An 18941-nucleotide genomic window follows, 5' to 3' on the forward strand; every position below is an offset into this window, starting at 1 on the left:
TGCCTTATCCGATGTCGAACAATGTTACTGTGTAACACGTGCGGACGGGCTTTAATTAATTTTGACTGGCCAGCAAAACCCCTTTTTCCTCTCCGATTCAAATTACCTAGGTACCTAGTACCTTAGGTACCTCCTAAAGGTTACCTAGGTGGTAACCTATCCCATCTTCTCTCCTTGGCCTTTTCATAGCTAACCACCGGCGTCCTCGGCCTCGCGAAAAAATAAAGGAGGGCGGGTTGAATAAGGGGTTTCGTATGATTTCTACGGCCCATCCATTCATTTACCTACACACATAGTATTCAATTGAACTTCAGTCGCTCATTAATGCTTATCGATTTATCATCAATTTTTATTCCAAGGTTTGTCGATACCGCGATGGTCTAAAATCGCTTCTCCTCCTACGCGCTTCTCGTACAACTCCTTCGTCACTCCGCGGTCGACCACTTGAAACGACACACACGATCCTTACTGCTGTTTACCTACCTATTCAGTATATAACTGTATAACTAGCACCTATATAACTTAGGTACCTATATAACTACCTATATAACTGAATTATATAACCAACAAATAACCCGCAATTCCTTTCGCTATCTAATATAGAGCTCGAACAACCCAACATCTCAGCTACGTTGTCTCCTGCTTAGACGTCCTTGTTTACAGCTATTGTCGCCGCTTCGGCCCCGGAAACCGAACTACTCAACAAAGGAGGACGGACTATGTGGTCGACGAGATAGTCCTCTAGAAAATTGCGGCAATTTTTGGATAGCCCTATCCCACAACCCCTTGGCTGGTATAACGGGGTTACCACATTCGCTTTCACGCCATACTGCCATCTAGAAAGGCAGCTGGCTGACTTAGTCGACTAACGTTGCTTTACTTACTGCTCAATTAATACATCCCGAGGTCGAGCCCTCGATCGTCAATCACGATGCTAGCTAAATCAAATCTGGTGCTAGCCGCCGCGCTATTTTCTTCTGTGTTCGTGTCTCCCGTCGCTGCTCAGTTACACACCGATTGCGATCCTCTGGTGAAGGACTGTCCGCCGGACCCGGCTTTCGGCACGACGCACACCTTCAACTTCAATGCTACACCGCCAGCAAATATGTTCAATTTGACTGCTGGACCTGTTGAATATAACCCTGATACAGGAGCTGCCTTCACAATGCGAAAGAGGGGTGATTCGGTAACCCTGATGTCGAATTTCTATTTCTTCTTCGGCAGAACGGAAGTACTTCTAAAAGCAGCATCCGGCACCGGTGTAATCAGCTCCATTGTCTGGTCCTCCGATGTTCTAGACGAGGTCGACTGGGAATTCAAAGGGGGGAATGAAAGCTTCGCGTTCTCCAACTACTTTGGAAAAGGAAGGCAAGATTGGCATAATGGAGGCGATCACCCCGTTAAGGGAGGAGTGCTGAATGACTATCACAATTACACCTCCGTGTGGACGAAGGACCAATTGGAGTGGTGGCTAGACGGCGAACACGTCCGTACGCTTCTGGCCAAGGATGCCAACAACACTGATAATTATCCCCAAACACCGATGAAGCTCAGTATTGGTATCTGGGCCGGCGGCGACCCAGACGCGTCGCAGGGAACTATCGACTGGGCTGGTGGAATTGTAGACTATTCCGTACCGCACACGATGTACGTGAAGAGTGCTCTTGTCGAAGACTACTCTACGGGTAAGGAATATTCCTATAGCGACCATAGCGGCTCTTGGAAGAGCATTAAGATTGTGAGGTAGGTCTGCTCTCAGAGCACCAGCACTTTTCCTTTGCAGTTGATTCGGGCTAACCTTGTCTAACTTAGCGGCAACTCCACGGCGTATGAAAATCTCAACAAGGAACCGGAAAAGTCCCTTTCCGATAAATGGAACGATCTTCCTTCTGGCACCAAATCCGGAATTTACGCCGCTGCAGGTATAGTCGGCGCCCTTCTTATTGGCGCCTTGGCCTTTTATTATTTCAAGCAGAGACGTCGCGGCCAGAAAGAGGCTGCTCTCGCAGCTCAACGGCTGGAACAGGATCGTGTGGAGTTGGAAGGATTCAAAAGGGGAGGCAGAGATCCTGACGCGCTCGCTTTCGACGGATCTGAGTACAAGGGTGGACAGTCTACCGCGTCCTACGCTGTACCGGATTCGCCTCCCGGAAGTTCTGCCGGCCCACCGGAGAAAACATGGGACCCAACGGGCTCAAACGGCCCTGCTGCCGTACCTTTACTTCACAACAACGCGAAATGATAGTTACCGCTTCCGATCCTTTCGCAGAGGCCAGGGTCACCTCTTCAACCTCCGGCCCCTCCTCCTACCTGCCCTAACCGCATTTCCTCCATCCAAATGCGTCTAAAGAAATCGGATCTCATATAAACCGCAAGCCAAGCGGGAATGGTGCTTGAAAGAAAGAAAGCCAAGGGGGTCAAGGGGTGTAGCTCAGTAGTGATGGCTTGAAGATGTAGACTTTTATATTTGCAATTGCTCAGCGTATACGGGGAAGCTAATTGGATAAACGAATCTAGCCGACATAATTCCGAGGTGGTTGCGCCGAGAGCTTTAACAAAAAGGTTGGGACTATACTACGATAGAAGGGATGTTCCGTTTTCGGCTGGCTACGATAGGATCATGAACGTTATATAATCTTTCAATACCCCAATAGTTGAACATTTGAAGATATATCTGACTTTTATTTATTTGTTTTCTACCTAGGTAGGTACATAACCTATGACATGAGGTAGAGAATTTTGTAGTCCCAAAAGATTAAGATTTAAAAATATAGTTGCCGTGATTCAGATTTAGGTAAGCAATGTGTTGGTAAGGTTCCCTACGTTGACACAAGTCTCATTAAAACGTGCATTCCCTAGTATCAAATAATGATCCCAGTATTTATTTGAGAATACCAAAAACTTACCTTAAGTATGTGCACTATAGTCCACATTGCCTACCTCCTAGGTACATTTTGATAACAAGCTCGAGAATGTTTACTAGAGATGGATATGAAGGTAACTCGACGATTGCTACGTTTTGAAAGGGGTCATTGAATTTTCCTATCTAATACACATGAGCGGTTTTACTCTGCAGGGAATCAAGCCCCATCCCCTTTACCTCGTGCTCTTAAAATCCCCTTATATCACCGTGCCGCACAACTTCCTTTAGGCGTTACTTGGTCTTGCTTATTCCCTTTATTTACAGGCTTGCCAGCTGACGTGAACCTGCTGGGTGAAGGCGACGGTGGCGTCGTCGTCGGAGATCTGGCCCGAGGCACTCGCGTTGCTGGACGTCAACGCAATGCGGTTGTTGACGTTGAGAATTCCGGTGGCACCACAAGGAGACCAGATGATGGAAGCCGTCGGGACTTGGTCCTGCTTGGTGTACACGTTGCCGTCGACCCAGATCCCGCCTCCGTCAATCGAAGTTCTCGTGGTGGTCTAATACGTGTCAGCTAAATCCTAAGACAGGGTGTGGTCAAGTCGTTTTGGAAGTATATCACTTACGGTAGCGGCAGCATCCTGCGAGAAGTAGTAGGTCGAGTAAAAGGTTCCGGTGACGCCCGGTTCGAGCTGAGCATATCCGTGGTAAGTAGACTCGACAACAGCGAATTGAAACCCTCCAGGGTACTTGAGGTTCAAGTGAAGCTGGCAGTTCTTGGACTTATCCGACTGCTTGGTGCCGGGTCCAGTGTAGACCTGGAAAGCGTCAAAACCAAAGGTGATGACCTAAATGATCAGTTAGCTACCTAGGTACCAACTCGGCTTTTATTAAGAGAAATGAGACTCTCCTCACCTTCCGGTCAGGGGAAAGGTCAGAAGTCACGGTTCCCTGAGGGCATCCGTTTCCACTGGCGGAAGCGCTGATGATGCTGATTTCGTCCGTTTTAGGGGTGTCGCTACCGCCGATGATACCGATGGGAGTGGCCGCGGCGAGGACCGGGGTAAGTAGAGCAATGAAGGAACGCATGATGGTTGCAAGTTACCTAGGTAAGTAAGAGGCTTGGGATTGGGGATTTGATAGACGAAGAGGTTGGAGCTCTATAGAAACAACAATCTGTTTGGGTGTGCTGATACGGAAAAGATCTACTTCCTCGCGGGATGAAGTCATATTTATACCTCGCCGTCGTATTCAACACACCTTCGAACTTCAGCTCATAGGTCTGGATCGATAGTCAGAACTCGTCTTCCGAGTCGGACAGAGCTAGTCCCCGCGAATCCAAGTCGCTCTAGACAACATGACGTGAAGTCGTGGAAGATCGTAAGAAGACGCGCTGATTAATTTCGGGAATAGAATGCGAACCTAGACCTCGCGACCTAGGAGCTCGACCCCCGGCCATGGACCTTCCAGCCTCATCCAAAATTTACGGTTGAATTAATAGTCATGGAAGAATAGATGAAATCAAATTAATGCTAGGAGGACTAGCTATTATAGCTACTCCGCTGGTTCGGGACGTAATTCTTTTTATAGAAACGTCAGCAAATCCAAACATCGACAGAGACTAGAAACTAGACCACATGATACGGGGCAGAAGCAACTTACCTGCCAGCTTTGTAGGATCCGGTTCAACGCTGCGGGTAAGGTAAGGATGATGGAGGCTCCAGCAACAAGATGCTGGATAGGTATGCATAATTTAAACAGCATGAGAAATCTAGGTCCCGACGAACGGGCGAGGCGTCCCTAAGGAGACACTGCACATCCGGAACAAGTCATGGCAACCACTTCTTTTTTGGGTCAGAACAGGGTATTGATATATTAAGATTTATCGACCACCTATAGTTTGAACAAATCATCAGCGTATGTATTACGGAATCATATTTACGTCAGACGAAAAGAAAAAGCAATGCGTACTTCACCATGGACCTCTGTTAGAGCGGGAGAAATTATAGCATCTTCGTGTGAAGAGGGTAAACCACCCCAATGCTCTCACATCTTACTAATCGGAGTACAAGAGCGTCTGAAACATATATCGGACGACATGGTATTAAAAGCATCGGACCGGCAACCGTCAGGCCTAACTCTTCTTAGGACATCCGAACCGAAAGGATATATAGGGAGGACCAAGTATTCTATGTACCCAAAACGAGAAGGGCAAGGGAAGGGCAATATCTTGGTGAGTCCAGTGGCACATCGGCAGCAGGTTACTCTAACCCGGGCAATTCCGTCAGACGGTATCGGCTAGAACGCTCGAGTCACCCAGGGCTTCGACCGTAAGCATTTGGAAAATATCTCCTTTCGGTCTTTCAAGCCTCTTTAACCTCTTTAGCCGCGTTGAGCAACGCCAGGGGAAATATGCGCGCTAAGCCCAAGACGCATATCGCTCACACGTGTTGCCCAAGGATGGATTGAGAGGAACAGGTTCGTATCCTTCTTGTCATAGTTCCAGCCGATTCTGAAATACTTCTCGCCCCGACAGTAAACCGAACGGGAAAGCCATCTCGCGGGCTAGACCTTCTGCTCACTGATTTGGCTCTCAACAACACGTTGAAGTCCAAATTTGCGGATCGCGGCTCGTACGGTCGTATATTATAGTACGAGCGAGTTTATTACATGGTCTGGGCTGTCAGCTGAAGTTGTCTCGACCACCTGACGCGATAGATGTAACGATGCTAAGGACGACGTTGGAACGCTTTACGTGGTATCGCTTAGTGGCACTCATCACTTAGCAGCGGGCAAATTTAGAAGATCCAGTAACCGAGATGTGGTTGGCGGTTAATATAATAAGCTCCCCTCATAAGCAAACCGGAAAGATTCTTCGCTAGTTCCTTTCGATGGCTGGAGCTCTCGACGTTGCATCCGCACCCCGCTGAGGGGCTAGAAGTTGTCCTGCGATGTAGCTAAGCATACAATAGCCATCGCGTCATTGAGGGAACATCGTGGGAAGTGTCGTGGGAAGCTTCTTCGTCAAAAGCCTTCCTCGTTTGCAAGTGCGCAGGCAGAACGTGTTTATCTACTTTGAGGACTTGCCTTGAACTATTGCAAACGAATTAAATACTACCTAGGTATGCATCGAGAAATCTAATGCTTTAAATGCTTTACAAGTACCTCAAAAAAGCCATGACTTTACATACATACATACCATAGGTACCTTGATTTACAGGTAGTTAAGCTTCCGCCAGTTTTAGGATTCCTTCTAGATTTATGCTCTTAGGCCGCTCAATGGGTAGGCCGAGAGCGCGGTCCCAAATGAGCTGAGCCAATGGTCCCAAACCCCTACTAACACCAAAGGTTGCCGTGTAATAAAGGGTCTCATGGAAGCCATAATGATGGAATAAAACGCCACTACTCGAGTCGACGTTGGGATAGGGGTTCTTCGTCTTTCCGTGTTTAGTCAGAACCTGGGGAGCGATTTCGCTATTGGCCTTCACGAGCTGGAATACAGGGTCGTTAGCGATCGCAGGGCGACTGGCAGCGTAATCCATGAGGGCTTCGAAGCGGGGGTCGGGCTTGCGAAGGACGGCATGTCCATAGCCCGGAATAACTCGCCCGCTGTTAAGCGTCGACCACAGATAGTCGTGGATATCTTTTTCGGAATAATTTGTCGGGATGTTTTCTTTCATCTGGAGAATCCACCGTAAAACCTCCTGCGCCGCGAGTCTGCACAACATAGCTTGTTAGATCTCGCATAGAAAATCATATAACAATGGGGGAAAACTTACCCGTGTAGAGGTCCGGCTAACCCTTGGAGACCGGCGCTGTAACTCAGGAATGGATCGCTTAGAGCACTTCCGACGAGGTGAGTGGCGTGAGCTGAGACGTTTCCGCCTTCGTGGTCTCCATGGAGAGCCAGGTACAGTCTTAGCAGGTCCTGGAAGTCCTCATTCTCTTTCCCACCCTTGCCCAGCATGGATGCGAAGTTATAAGACCAGTCCTGTTCGGGATCGACGTCGCCAGGCAACGCGCCACCATCTCGATAGGAATTCTGATATATCTTGGCCGCGATTGTAGGTAATTTGGCCAACAGACTAATTACATCGTCAAACGTAGGCTCCCAGTAGTCAGCCTTATTTAAGCCCTGCTCGTACGCCTTGGCAAATTTCGACGTGTAGTTTAGGGCGCTAACAGCAATGGCGAACTGGGTCATGGGGTGTAAGTCCCGAGGGAAGCTATCAAGCAGCTTGTTTACGAAGTCGGGAAGCCGAGCCTGCTCGGCGAGTTCACGCGATAGTTGGCGAACCTGACCGACCGAGGGGACTTTGCCGGTCAAGAGGAGCCAGAACATGGCTTCCGGGAGCATCTCAGTACCCGTCCTACCTTTGGGTAGCTCCTTTTGGCAGTCCTTTATGGTGCGGCCGTGAAACCGAATTCCCTCATTCGCATCTAACACAGAGCCTTCCCATACCATTGCCTTTAGCCCTCTGCGCCGAAGTTAGTACTTCTGAACGAGCGTATGGGTGATGGCACTGTGAATACCTCATGCCGCCAATCGTGTTCTCAACCTTGACCTCACCAATGACCTTGTCGGCATTGGCCTTGACCTTCTTGAGAAGTTCCCGTTTCGCGGGAATGACTTCTTTTAGCGTTTCCTTCAAGTCGGGCTCGGACGAGGAAGAGTACGACCTAACCGAGGGAAGAACTATCGCCTGGGTATTACGCGGCTGTTTATAATGTTCGTTAGCAAGACCCGGGAGGAAATGGATACACCCCTTTATTCTCCTTCGTATATCGTTAAAAGAATATGTCGGTCTCGATGAAAACCTACTCTCAAGACCCCCAGCGCTCTTGTCGTCGTTCTAATATTCATCGCCATATTTACTAGAAACAAGTTGAATACCGGTAGGAGGTAGGTACCTAGGTAGTTTACAAAGGCGAATGGGGGTATAAATGTGTGATGGATCAGTGTTGAAATTGTTCTCGAATGAGAAGAGATGAGTTTCCAAGGCCAATTCTATAGAACGCCGACGCAATAAAAAGACACAAAACAAAAGGACAGGAAGAATAGCGACAAGAAATCATGTCGGGCCTTCTCTCACGACTCCAACCGTTGAGATAAGATGATCTGATGTGGGGAAAAGGTACTTCAACCCATCAACCCACACGGGTTCCAACCTGCCTATTAGGTTTTGTACCTGCTATAGGTATAACCTAAGGCAATTTGGGTGTCCATATACCTTGGACTGTCTTGTATTGTAAGGTACTTCTCCAGACTTGCAGTAGGCCATAACCCCTCCCCCGCATAACCGAGGAAACCCGTTCATCGACCCCATTTTCCCGCTGCCCGCTGCCCGCTGCCCGCTGCTGACAATCACCCATTCCAGAGATGAGATGGTGTCGCATTGGCAGACAAACAGAATAGGATATGGGTAGGATGCATATAGGGTATAAGTATAGGTACCTAATGTATAAGCAACGAGCATGTAACCGACCGAATGCAGATAACCGACCTCGGATCTATAAGGCTAATAAAATCTCCTGATGGTCAAGTTAGCTCTTATCTTATATTTACCTATTATGTAGGTCCAAGGTACACCTTGACGATCAGTATATTTGAAGCAAACAGTTAACTGTTTGAACAGTCAGAAGCCGCGGCTTACCGCTAGGAACATCTTTCAGGGGCCAAGGTAGCGGAGCTAGCGGCCTCCATATATGGTTAAGTCCCCCTACCTCCAAAGATTAGGTTATGTTAGGTTAGGTTAGGTAAATACCTACCCCATGGAGATACCCGATTAGTTTTTCTCATATGATCCTTGAAAGGTTAGGTAAAGCTGGAGGTACCTAATGGATTATTCGGGTATCGGGCATTTGTTCAACCGCGGGGTACCCGTAGTAAAAGTTCGGGTGCCGTCGGCCAAATCTGGGGTTTGGTTATTCCAAAGGACAATTCCGAAGGACACCGAAATCTTCCCCCTACAGCTTCCATGTTCAAATCGCTACCTACCTCATATGTAATTACGAAAGTACACATGTTCAGTTAGTAGGTACATATAGAAATGAGGATCTGCTTTAAATTACCTCGCTTTTGAATTATATTTCTTGCTGCTGCTTAGTGACTCAGTGACACCTCGAATCAGGATCGACAAGAATAGACTAACACCGCGCGCCATGTTTCGTCGAGTGGTAACTCGAGCTCCTCGAAGAGCTACCCTCCCTGTCCACCCCTCGTACCGTATTAATTTGTCGAGGTGTCTCTCTCATACACCAGCTAGAATGACATTACCTACCGTCAACCCGCCCGTGTCTACTGTACTTCCGTCCGACTCGTTCCAGCTTCTACCCGAAGCTAGCAAGGCCGGCGCCGCAGAGGATGCCCTCTATGAGCAGCAGATTAAAGATGTCGAAGCGTGGTGGGCATCGCCCAGATACGAAGGCATCAAGAGACCATACACTCCGGCCGACGTCGTGTCAAAGAGAGGATCGCAGCTTCAGAACTACCCTAGCTCTTTAATGGCAAGAAAGCTTTTCAATCTGATCAAGGAGAGGGAAGCAAAGGGAGAACCGATACATACTAGTACGTTTATCCCTTTAGGATGGTTTATCCATGTGCCAAATATCGAATGTTAACTCGTCCCGACGAATAGTGGGAGCGATCGATCCCGTACAGATGACGCAACAAGCGCCGCATCAAGAAGTGCTCTACATATCCGGATGGGCCTGCTCCTCCGTCCTCACCAGCACCAACGAAGTATCACCGGACTTTGGCGACTATCCATATAATACCGTACCAAACCAGGTCCAACGACTCGCGAAGGCGCAATCGATGCACGATCGAAAGCAGTGGGACTTGCGACGGAAGATGACACCAGAGGCTAGAAAGGAAACGCCGTACATCGACTATCTCCGCCCTATCATCGCAGATGGCGATACGGGACACGGCGGATTGAGCGCGGTGCTCAAGCTAGCCAAGTTATTCGCTGAGAACGGTGCCGCCGCCGTTCATTTCGAGGATCAGCTCCACGGCGGTAAGAAATGCGGTCACCTAGCGGGTAAGGTGTTGGTGCCTATAGGCGAGCACATCAACCGCCTCAACGCTGCGCGCTTCCAGTGGGACGTTATGGGTTCGGAGAACCTCGTCATCGCACGTACCGATTCGGAAAGCGGAAGACTTATATCAAGCGCCATCGACGTCAGAGACCACGAATTAATTCTCGGCGTTGCGGAAGAGGGTATTGCACCTCTCGCAGAGACCTTGCAAGAGATGGAGGCCGCAGGCGCGTCGGGAGCAGAAATAGACGCATTCGAAGCCGATTGGGTCAAGAAAACGCGGCTGGTAACCTTTGACGAGGCCGCCGTCGAGCAGCTGAAATCTCAGGGAGTGTCGCAAGACAAAATCGACTCGTACTTGAGAGCTGTCGAAGCGGATGCGGACATGGGCATAACGAAACGCCGCGAGATCGCAAACAGGTACGCCGGCAAGCCGATCGTCTTTGATTGGGACATCCCCCGCACCCGAGAAGGATTTTATCACTATCGCGCAGGCATGAAAGCCGCCACGAAACGAGCTATCGCTTTTGCACCTTACGCCGACCTTTTATGGGTTGAAACCGGCGATCCGAACGTCGAGGTGGCAACCAAGCTCGGCCGTACGGTCAGGCGGGCATTTCCCGGAAAGGGCCTCGTATACAACCTGTCGCCCTCTTTTAACTGGATGGCCCATGGTTTCACCGACGCCAAGCTGAAATCTTTCATCTGGGACATCGCCAAGGAAGGGTTTGTGCTACAATTGATCTCGTTGGCTGGTCTGCACAGCACCGCCACTATCACAAACGAACTTGCGAAAGAGTACAAGAAAGACGGTATGCTAGCGTACGTTAACCTCGTACAGCGTCGCGAGAAAGAGCTTGGCTGCGACGTTTTGACGCATCAGAAGTGGAGCGGAGCTAGTTACATCGACGGCATCCTAGGTGCCATTCAAAGCGGAAGTAGCTCGAGTAGGAGTATGGGAGAGGGAAATACCGAAGGGCAATTCCACTAGAGTGTGGTGTTTCGTCTACTATGTACAATTCCTTCGCCTGTTTTATCCGCCGATCGTTCTCGTCGTAGCGACGGAGTCTAGGAACGGCATCTCTTACCAATTCTTTACGGTTAGATACTTCTGTGCGTATAGAGCGGAGTGGGTTACTATGGATGTTGGAGTATCTTTTGCTGTTCGCGTAGGGCTGTACAGTTACGAGACCTGATTACGAGACCTGAATTGTAGAGGAAATCAAAAGGGGCTAGTTCCATTAACTGCTAAGCAAGCGGCTGAAAGCTTGCTCAGCTAGTATCTAAACATAATGTGCTCACGAAGGATACCTACCTAACCTAGGTATCCGATGAAAGAGACAACGTCGTCGTCAGGGAATGCATAACACGTGTCCTCCTTATTTCCCATGGTGGCTACAGTGGAGCTCTTAATCTATAGCTCATCCTTGAGAGCATTGTTCGTAGGGGCGGGCAAGGGTGGTCCCTCCGGTGTGACGTACGCCTTGGACATACCGCCGTCTACTACCATCTCGTGGCCGTTAACAAAGCCAGATTCATCAGAGGCTAAAAACACCACAGCTCGGGCTTGCTCTATGGCCTCACCAAACCTTCCGGTCGGGAAATGAATCTCGCGACGCATCCGCTTGGGTACGTCGTCCCCTAGCCAATCCTGCAGAAGCGGCGTGTTCAAGGGTGCCGGGCATAAGCTGTTGAAACGAAATCCTTCGCGGGCGTGAACGATGGCGAGTTCACGCGTCAGCGCCAGGACGGCGCCCTTGGATGCGGTATAAGCCAACTGAGGGGTTGCGGACCCGACGAGAGCCACAACGGACGCGGTGTTGATAATGCTACCCTTCGTCTTCTTGTTGCGCCTCAACGAAAGGACAGCGTGCTTGCATCCGTACCATACCCCCTTCACATTAATTGACATAGTGAGATCCCATATCTCCTCGGGGGTTCCAATAGCATCGTCGTCTCGGGCGTGCATGATACCCGCATTGTTGAAGATGACATCGAGGCCGCCCCATGAGTCCAAAGATTCGACCGCCGCCTTTACATCGTCTTCCTTGGATACGTCGCAAACCTGCAGGGCCGTGGAAGAATGTCTTGGTTAGTCCGGGAGGCTACAACCATGGCTACAACGCGGGTTACGCAGCAATTGTGATAACATACTCTCGTTTCTACCCGACCAGCTTGCGGTACCAGTTGTAACACCTTTGTTTTGGCCTTCTCCAACGCCGGGGCGGAGATATCGAGGATTAGAACGTTTGCGCCTTCTTTAGCAAAGAGGATCGATGTCTCGAGGCCAATTCCGCTGCGTAGATGGGGTCGACGTCAGTCTCCAGGCTGTAATTCTTCTCTACCTTGCCGCGTCATGCACCGTAAGATACAAGAATGACATACCCTGCGCCTCCCGTGATTATGGCATTCTTGCCAGCTAGACGTCCGCTATTTTCGGAAGCCATTTTTAGATAATTACCGGCTGACTGTCGTGAATTATACCCGGGATAGGAAATTCCCGAGCTGGATATTGCACGTAATTAACACGGAGGGGTTAGTTGGTTGTATTATCCGGAAGGACGAAGCGAGGTTGAAAGGAGAATCAAATCGAAGACAAATAGCTTAATAGGCAAAGTGATTATCAAGTTAGGTACCTGTTATCTTGGATAGGACCTTACCTAGGACCTCCTCGACGCTCCCGCCGTACGTGACGGCTTCGTACCTAACCTATCAATTCGGACTAGTTTTTCTTTTGGAGGGGCTTTTCGTGACATAGCTCGTAACCCCTCTTCTTCCGACAACGGCGGTATATTAGTGATAAGACTGCATTCTCTTATCACGAACCTTTGCTATTTATCGTGTTACGTGTTAGTATCTGAGTTTAAGTCTGCACTAGCTGTAACAACCTACCTATAGTTCTATTCACATTCCCGAAACTATGAATATGTACTTGCCTAACTAACCTCTATTTGGAATACTAGGTTAGGTAGGTTCAAGCCCGGGTTCGAGGGCCCTGATTGATATTCATCACAGTATAATCTCCAAACAATCTCTAACTACTTATGGTACCTAATTCAGATCCACTTCGTTCTTTTCTTTTTTACCCACTTGATCATCCCTCGATATAGAGAATACTCTAGAGCTAAATTAGATCGGTTAGGTTAATCAAGTTCGACGTGGATTTGGCTGATTGGGTGATATGAAAATAAATCCCAAAGCAATATTGCACGTGAGTCGTAACATGGTTTGCTAACTTCGACCTCTTCACCTCAATCTTATTTCCTATTAATGATTCTCACCAACTCGGATATCTTCCTACCACACGCGGCGATGAGCCCAAGTTCAAAACACGCCCTGCAGCACATCTAACGACGTACAAAAGCTTAGTGATACGATACAGTGCGTCTTGAGTGCCTGTCCGCTGGAACCTGTTGGTATATGTCCGGAGATGTGACCTGCATTGTATCCTAAGAAAGGCGGGAAGCCTATCGAAGATCGCATCTCTTTCCGCCATATACCGCAGAGTTATCAAAGGAGATAACCGGCCAAAAGGCCTGTTTTGACTTGTATTCCACACCGACGCATCTCGGCTTTCTTGAAAGATGTCAACAAATTCTCGGTTGGTGATTCGTGCGGCTCTCCCGCAATTGGCAAATCTTGCTGCTTCCAAGCGGTGAGACGATGACTATGTAACACCTGTCCGGTTCGTCGGGTCGGGGATGATGTTGATATTTAGTCATTGTGCCTATAATAGAACGAACCGCGTGGCAGGATAGAAACGTTGGACAATTCAGGGGTCAGGTACATCGCGACCGCGGCTTAGCATTGGTTGAGAGTTAGTTTGGAATTTTGAAAGTGAATAATCTATCTGTTGCTATATATCCCTTGCCTGTAGAACTTTCGGTCAATATGTCAAGTATGTCAAGTCTCACTATGCGTCAATATGCTCGACTAGCGGCGGAAGTGCACAGTACGCTGATGGCGTCTTGGGCGTTTCTAAACTTGCGGTTCCTCTCGGGAGTCTGAATGTAGCTTTGGGCATGCAGAAAGAGGTCACGCGCTGACAGCTGTCAGATAGATTTCTCTCGTCCAACTTACAGGATTATAACTTGGGTCCGTCCTCATTGGGTTGAAGTTGCGAAGGCATTAGAGGTAGGACGGGGATGAGCGGGTGGTTATAGACGGGTATCTTACATCGGTTAGTAGCCGTGTGAAAATAGAGATAGATACTTGGTATGCGAGAGCGAGCCTCACCTAAGGCGGGTGCTTTGGCATTGAATGCAACGTCATCATCATGCTATAATCTACAGCGGGAGTATCTTATTATGTCAGAGGGATGTGCAGGTTGGCCTCGTGGGATAGTTGCAATCAAATAATTATTATAGCGTAGGTGATAAGTGATAGGTTCCTACCAGGTACTAGGGAGGTAGGTAAGTTTTGTACCTTAGGTACCTACCTGGTAGGCACTATAAGCCTTAAGGTATCGTACCTAATGTAGTTCTGGCTAGCAGAGTATCCGTTAACAAGGATGTTATCCGACGTTTTATACACTAAGAATAGGCACCTTGTGGGTATTGCAGAAGGCTTATCTTCTGCCAATCACGCATGATGTCCAATAACTCTAGTATCGGTAAGTTTGTCTAGGGTTGAATTGAAGTTGGAGACAAGATACCTCGCTAGGTACACTTTTTTGATGAGAGCGCGTGGCCGATCGATACATGTATGCGCTTCCGATTTACCTACCTTACATATTCCCCTCAGCCTTACCGTAAGGACGCATTCTACTCCTCTTATACATTAGATTAGGTACTTATTACGACGTATTACCTTACCTGAGGTACCTATTCTGCATTGCATACCTCCTAAGCACGACTCCGAAAGGCTTACGCTTTCGATTCTGGCCGGCGTCGAACTCCACCAACATTCCTTACCTCGAACGTTGCGTTACCTACTTCATATTACCTAACCTAAAGGCAGGTGTTCACACTGCTTATAAACCCTATATGGTTGATTTATAGTCGTATTTATATCTCTCCCCATCGCAGGCTTGCTCAATCTTGAATCGATCACTGTTGTATGCCGAGAACAACTCATCCTTCCCTGCTTGTATCTTTTGCATTGCGGCGATAACACCCGAAACCACCACCTACCAGCTGAGCGACCACACGAACTTCAAACCTAGCTCTTCTTACGTCCCTAATTCTCCCCCACCCTCGTCATGTCTCTGACAATCCATATTGCAGTTGAGGACCTACCAGAACTCCTCAGGGATGATACCAAGGTGAAGCTAGCGGGAGTGGATGTCGACGGCATGCTACGAGGGAAGATCGTGTCCAAGAACAAGTTCCTATCCATAGCCAAGGAAGGTTTCGGCTTTTGCAGCGTCATCTTCGGCTGGGATATGCACGACAGGACCTACGACAAAGAGCTCAAGATTAGCAACAAGCAAAACGGCTATCGCGACTTGATCGCCGTGCCTGACCTGAATAGCTTCCGCCGAATCCCCTGGGAAGATAATGTTCCTTTCTTCTTGGTTAGCTTCTTCGACGACCATGCGAGCCCGGTATGCGCCGATCCGCGAGGACTGCTTAGAACCACCGTAGAGAAGCTGAAAAAGAAGGGCTGCAATGCTATGGCCGGAGGTTAGTTGCGCGCCTTTTTTTTTTTTTTTTTTTTTCTGTTTTTGCCTTTCGTCTCCGCAATGTTTCCAAATACCTTGATACCAACCAGTTCCCATTGTATAGCCGAGATCGAGTTTTTCCAATTCAAAGTGCCTCCTTCGCCCTCTTCAACCACTGACTCACCTTCTCCGTCCGTTGCTTCATACCTAAACAGCAACCCGCCGCAAGCGCTTCCGCCCCTAACCGAGGGCATGTTTGGATATAGCATCACGCGACCGACTCTCAATAAGTCTTATTACCACGAGGTCTACGACTCGTGTGCCAAATTCCGGTGCGATCTGGAGGGATGGCATACCGAGAGCGGGCCCGGAGTGTACGAGGCGGCATTGGAATTCGGTCAAATATCCGAGACGGCCGACCGAGCGTCTCTCTTCAAATACGTCGTCCGATCGGTCGCGAGCTCATACGGAATCACGCCCTGCTTCATGGCAAAACCTCAACACGGGCTACCAGGAAACAGCGGGCATACTCACGTCTCCGTCGTAGATAAGGACGGAAAGAACCTGTTCTTCCGCGAGGAAAAAGACGAGAACGCGAAGTATCCGGACATCGCCCACCTTAGCGATCTCGGAAGGCATTTTTTGGCGGGCATCCTAGAAGGTTTACCTGATGTAATGCCGATGCTCGCGCCTACCGTAAACAGCTATAAGCGGTTGGTAGAGAACTTCTGGGCCCCGGTGACGGTCTCGTGGGGCTTAGAACACCGCGCCGCATCCGTCCGGCTCATCGCACCCCCTACTTCCAAACCCGGGGCAACGCGGTTCGAGGTCCGTGTACCAGGCGCCGACGCCAACCCTTATTTCGTCATGTCGGCTATCCTGGCTCTCGGCTGGCGCGGCGTGGAGAAGAAACTGGAGATTCCTATACCTCCGCTCGGTAAAGGCCAGGATGTGGGGAGCGTAGCCGATCAAGGTACTCGTCTCGCGAGGACCTTGAGGGAAGCCACCGATAGATTCATGAGCAAAAACAGCATCGCTCGCGAAGTTTTCGGCGACGACTTTGTAGATCATTTTGGCGGAACCAGGGAAAACGAGATACGACTTTGGGACGAGGCCGTAACAGACTGGGAACTGAAAAGGTATATCGAGACGGTATGAGGTGTGTAAGACCGGGGTTAGCTGAGATCGGATCCGTGATATCCTGTACAATACCTACCGTACTATACCTTACCTTACCTTATCTTGGATACCTACCTAAGGTACCTCTATTTATAAATTAGCCTTGTAGCCTTTTTGCCGCGCGGTTAGCATCGATTCAACTTATTCATCTCAGCTTTCAGCCATGCGTGGTGTTCTAGGTACCTAGTGTGATGTTCCAAGATTATTTCTTAAATTCTTGATATTCTTCTGGTATGCTAATCTCGTCGATGGACTGTTGTTGGCAAAGGTAAAGTGGTTGAAAATTTTCAACTGCAAAGACCTATGAGAGTGAGATCCGTCCAAGTTGAGCGGGGGTGTAAATCACAAAAAGAGATAAAAAGAAAGAGATAATATCCAAAATCGTATCACAAAGTAACCGTTCAAGAAATTGGACTATCTGACCTATCGTTTCTAGACGATAAGCGTCACATCGTAACGAAAAGTCCCCCAAATCCCGAAAGGACGGGTTGTTGGCTAATGCAAGATGGGATGCAAATCAATATAAGGACTTTGTAGACCCCGCTTTATAAAAGATTAAATAAATTACGTGCATCGTTTTGCTGGGTTCATGTTGGTAAACCTAGATTGGCCATCGCTTCATGTTGAGATGCGAATTGATCCTGTCGAAAATGACATTGAAGGCAAACACAATCGCTGATACCAAAAGCTCGTCGGTTGAGCAAAGCCCGAATTTAACAATCCAACCACCGCTGTCAAGAAGAGGCCATGGCCCAGGGTTACTCCTCTTGCTCGACGCAGAGCTTGACCTTCGAAAACACGAAAGGACTTTAGACCCTCCGCCATTGCATAAGTGGGCGGAGGAAGGCTTCGCGGTTGCACAGCTAAGAATCACCAAATCCGATGCGATATCGATACGTGATGGCATACGCTCTGCACTTTCCGCGCTGCTTGAACTGCCATCCTGCGACCAGGCTAAGAAGATTGGAGTTATTGGTGAGCAAACTGAAGAAACAAATCCACAAGCAAGATAAGTAACGGTCCAGCTGACCGAGCAACCGGAGGAAAGCTTATATACCGCTGTTGGAATCTCTCGTACTAGAAACGATCGAGGCCCAGGAGGAGCTCTGCGCCGTCATCTGCTATGGGATGCTTGGAACGGATGTCTCTAGCAACTTACCGCTGCTAGCACACGTACCTGGACTTCCCGCGGGAGCTCAAGAGGACCGTAGCAATGAGAAGAGATATTATTACGAGAACGCCAAATCTTTCTTCCCGATTCCCGCGCATCGGAATTACCATACTACCTCAGCTTCGGTGGCTCACACACGGTCGCTCGCATTTATGAAACCGCTCGTGGGGGGCCCCTATTTCGACATAGAGAAAGTATGGGAGGAACATACGTATTGGGAATTCCAAGCGCGATCAGTTGAGGAGACGATGGCGACCATGGTCGAAGAGCCTTACGTGAACCATGTCCCAACGCTCACGGGAGGGACTGGAAGACAAGCCCTGACGGAATTTTACAGGGAAAATTTCATCTTCAGCAACCCACCTGACACGCAGCTAGAGCTCGTAAGCCGGACCGTGGGTATCGACCGCGTAGTCGACGAATTCGTCTTTAAGGCTACCCACGATCGCGTAATAAATTGGCTGTAAGTGCTATAGCGCTTCCCCGTCCGCAGATCGCGCGATGTAAGCTGAACCGTAGGCTGTGCTTATCTACAGCGTCCCTGGCGTACCGGCAACCGGCCGGTTTATCAGCATTCCGTTCACGAGCGTGGTAAACATTCGCGGCGATCGTCTCTACCACGAGCATATCAGCTGGGATCAAGCGACCCTTCTAAGGCAGCTGGGCTTGCTTCCGGAGTATCTTCCATTTCCGTATCCGATAGCGTCGGAACCGGGAGCTCCTAAGACGAACCTGGAGTATCGGCTCCCAGTTGCTGGGATCGAAAGCGCGCATAAGCTTGCAGACCAAAGCGCTGCCGATTCGAACAAGATGCTCCATTACAAGTATAGAAACTCGAGCGCAGGTTTGTAGCAAATGAAGCAAACTTGTACTTGTAAACACGGGGAGGGTTTGAATTATACGCCGGCAGAATGGTGACATGGCCGTGCAAGTACAGTGTTCCGACTGTTTAGCCAACTGTTTAGCAACGTCTATCACGGTATCTGCACGGTACACTGCCAAGGGGGCACGGGCGTTAAATATCAGTCCAACGCAAGAAGCTCGCCCAAGAGATGTCCAAGTTTCGAACGAAGACTCCGACGTTA

At 49.1% G+C, this 18941-nt stretch overlaps 7 protein-coding genes across 7 annotated transcripts; 4 read left to right on the forward strand and 3 right to left on the reverse strand.

The window, feature by feature from the left end:
- Positions 1 to 931: 931 nt before the first annotated feature.
- F4812DRAFT_463567 (glycoside hydrolase family 16 protein) lies at positions 932 to 2242 on the forward strand (the record flags this gene model as incomplete). The annotated part of the gene is made up of 2 exons (XM_047938228.1): positions 932 to 1743; positions 1813 to 2242. The coding sequence occupies 2 exons, from the start codon at positions 932 to 934 to the stop codon at positions 2240 to 2242; spliced, it is 1242 nt and encodes a 413-aa protein (XP_047786053.1).
- Positions 2243 to 2866: 624 nt separating this feature from the next.
- Positions 2867 to 4348, reverse strand: F4812DRAFT_240269 (uncharacterized protein). The gene is made up of 3 exons (XM_047930622.1): positions 3779 to 4348; positions 3490 to 3711; positions 2867 to 3423 (listed from the first exon to the last, which is right to left on the reverse strand). Exons 1-3 carry the CDS (start codon positions 3950 to 3952, stop codon positions 3178 to 3180), a joined length of 642 nt encoding a protein of 213 aa, XP_047786054.1. The 5' UTR covers positions 3953 to 4348; the 3' UTR covers positions 2867 to 3177.
- A 1739-nt stretch (positions 4349 to 6087) lies between these two features.
- Positions 6088 to 7733, reverse strand: F4812DRAFT_463569 (citrate synthase; the record flags this gene model as incomplete). The annotated part of the gene is made up of 4 exons (XM_047938229.1): positions 6088 to 6580; positions 6643 to 7341; positions 7397 to 7581; positions 7686 to 7733. 4 exons carry the CDS (start codon positions 7731 to 7733, stop codon positions 6088 to 6090), a joined length of 1425 nt encoding a protein of 474 aa, XP_047786055.1.
- Positions 7734 to 8659: 926 nt separating this feature from the next.
- On the forward strand, positions 8660 to 11107 carry F4812DRAFT_240107 (isocitrate lyase). Its single transcript, XM_047930621.1, has 3 exons — positions 8660 to 8888; positions 8936 to 9431; positions 9502 to 11107. Exons 2-3 carry the CDS (start codon positions 9026 to 9028, stop codon positions 10893 to 10895), a joined length of 1800 nt encoding a protein of 599 aa, XP_047786056.1. The 5' UTR covers positions 8660 to 8888; positions 8936 to 9025; the 3' UTR covers positions 10896 to 11107.
- On the reverse strand, positions 11107 to 12783 carry F4812DRAFT_239873 (NAD(P)-binding protein). Its single transcript, XM_047930620.1, has 4 exons — positions 12541 to 12783; positions 12290 to 12409; positions 12059 to 12200; positions 11107 to 11969 (listed from the first exon to the last, which is right to left on the reverse strand). The coding sequence occupies exons 2-4, from the start codon at positions 12349 to 12351 to the stop codon at positions 11319 to 11321; spliced, it is 855 nt and encodes a 284-aa protein (XP_047786057.1). The 5' UTR covers positions 12352 to 12409; positions 12541 to 12783; the 3' UTR covers positions 11107 to 11318.
- A 1629-nt stretch (positions 12784 to 14412) lies between these two features.
- Positions 14413 to 17190, forward strand: F4812DRAFT_446263 (putative glutamine synthetase). Its single transcript, XM_047935624.1, has 3 exons — positions 14413 to 15528; positions 15631 to 16794; positions 16868 to 17190. The coding sequence occupies exons 1-2, from the start codon at positions 15105 to 15107 to the stop codon at positions 16662 to 16664; spliced, it is 1458 nt and encodes a 485-aa protein (XP_047786058.1). The 5' UTR covers positions 14413 to 15104; the 3' UTR covers positions 16665 to 16794; positions 16868 to 17190.
- Positions 17191 to 17335: 145 nt separating this feature from the next.
- Positions 17336 to 18708, forward strand: F4812DRAFT_463573 (carboxymethylenebutenolidase; the record flags this gene model as incomplete). Its single annotated transcript, XM_047938230.1, has 3 exons — positions 17336 to 17660; positions 17734 to 18319; positions 18393 to 18708. 3 exons carry the CDS (start codon positions 17336 to 17338, stop codon positions 18706 to 18708), a joined length of 1227 nt encoding a protein of 408 aa, XP_047786059.1.
- Positions 18709 to 18941: the final 233 nt, after the last annotated feature.

The sequence above is a fragment of the Daldinia caldariorum genome (assembly GCF_022478825.1).
Source record: "Daldinia caldariorum strain CBS 122874 unplaced genomic scaffold F4812scaffold_25, whole genome shotgun sequence".
Lineage (NCBI taxonomy): Eukaryota > Fungi > Ascomycota > Sordariomycetes > Xylariales > Hypoxylaceae > Daldinia > Daldinia caldariorum.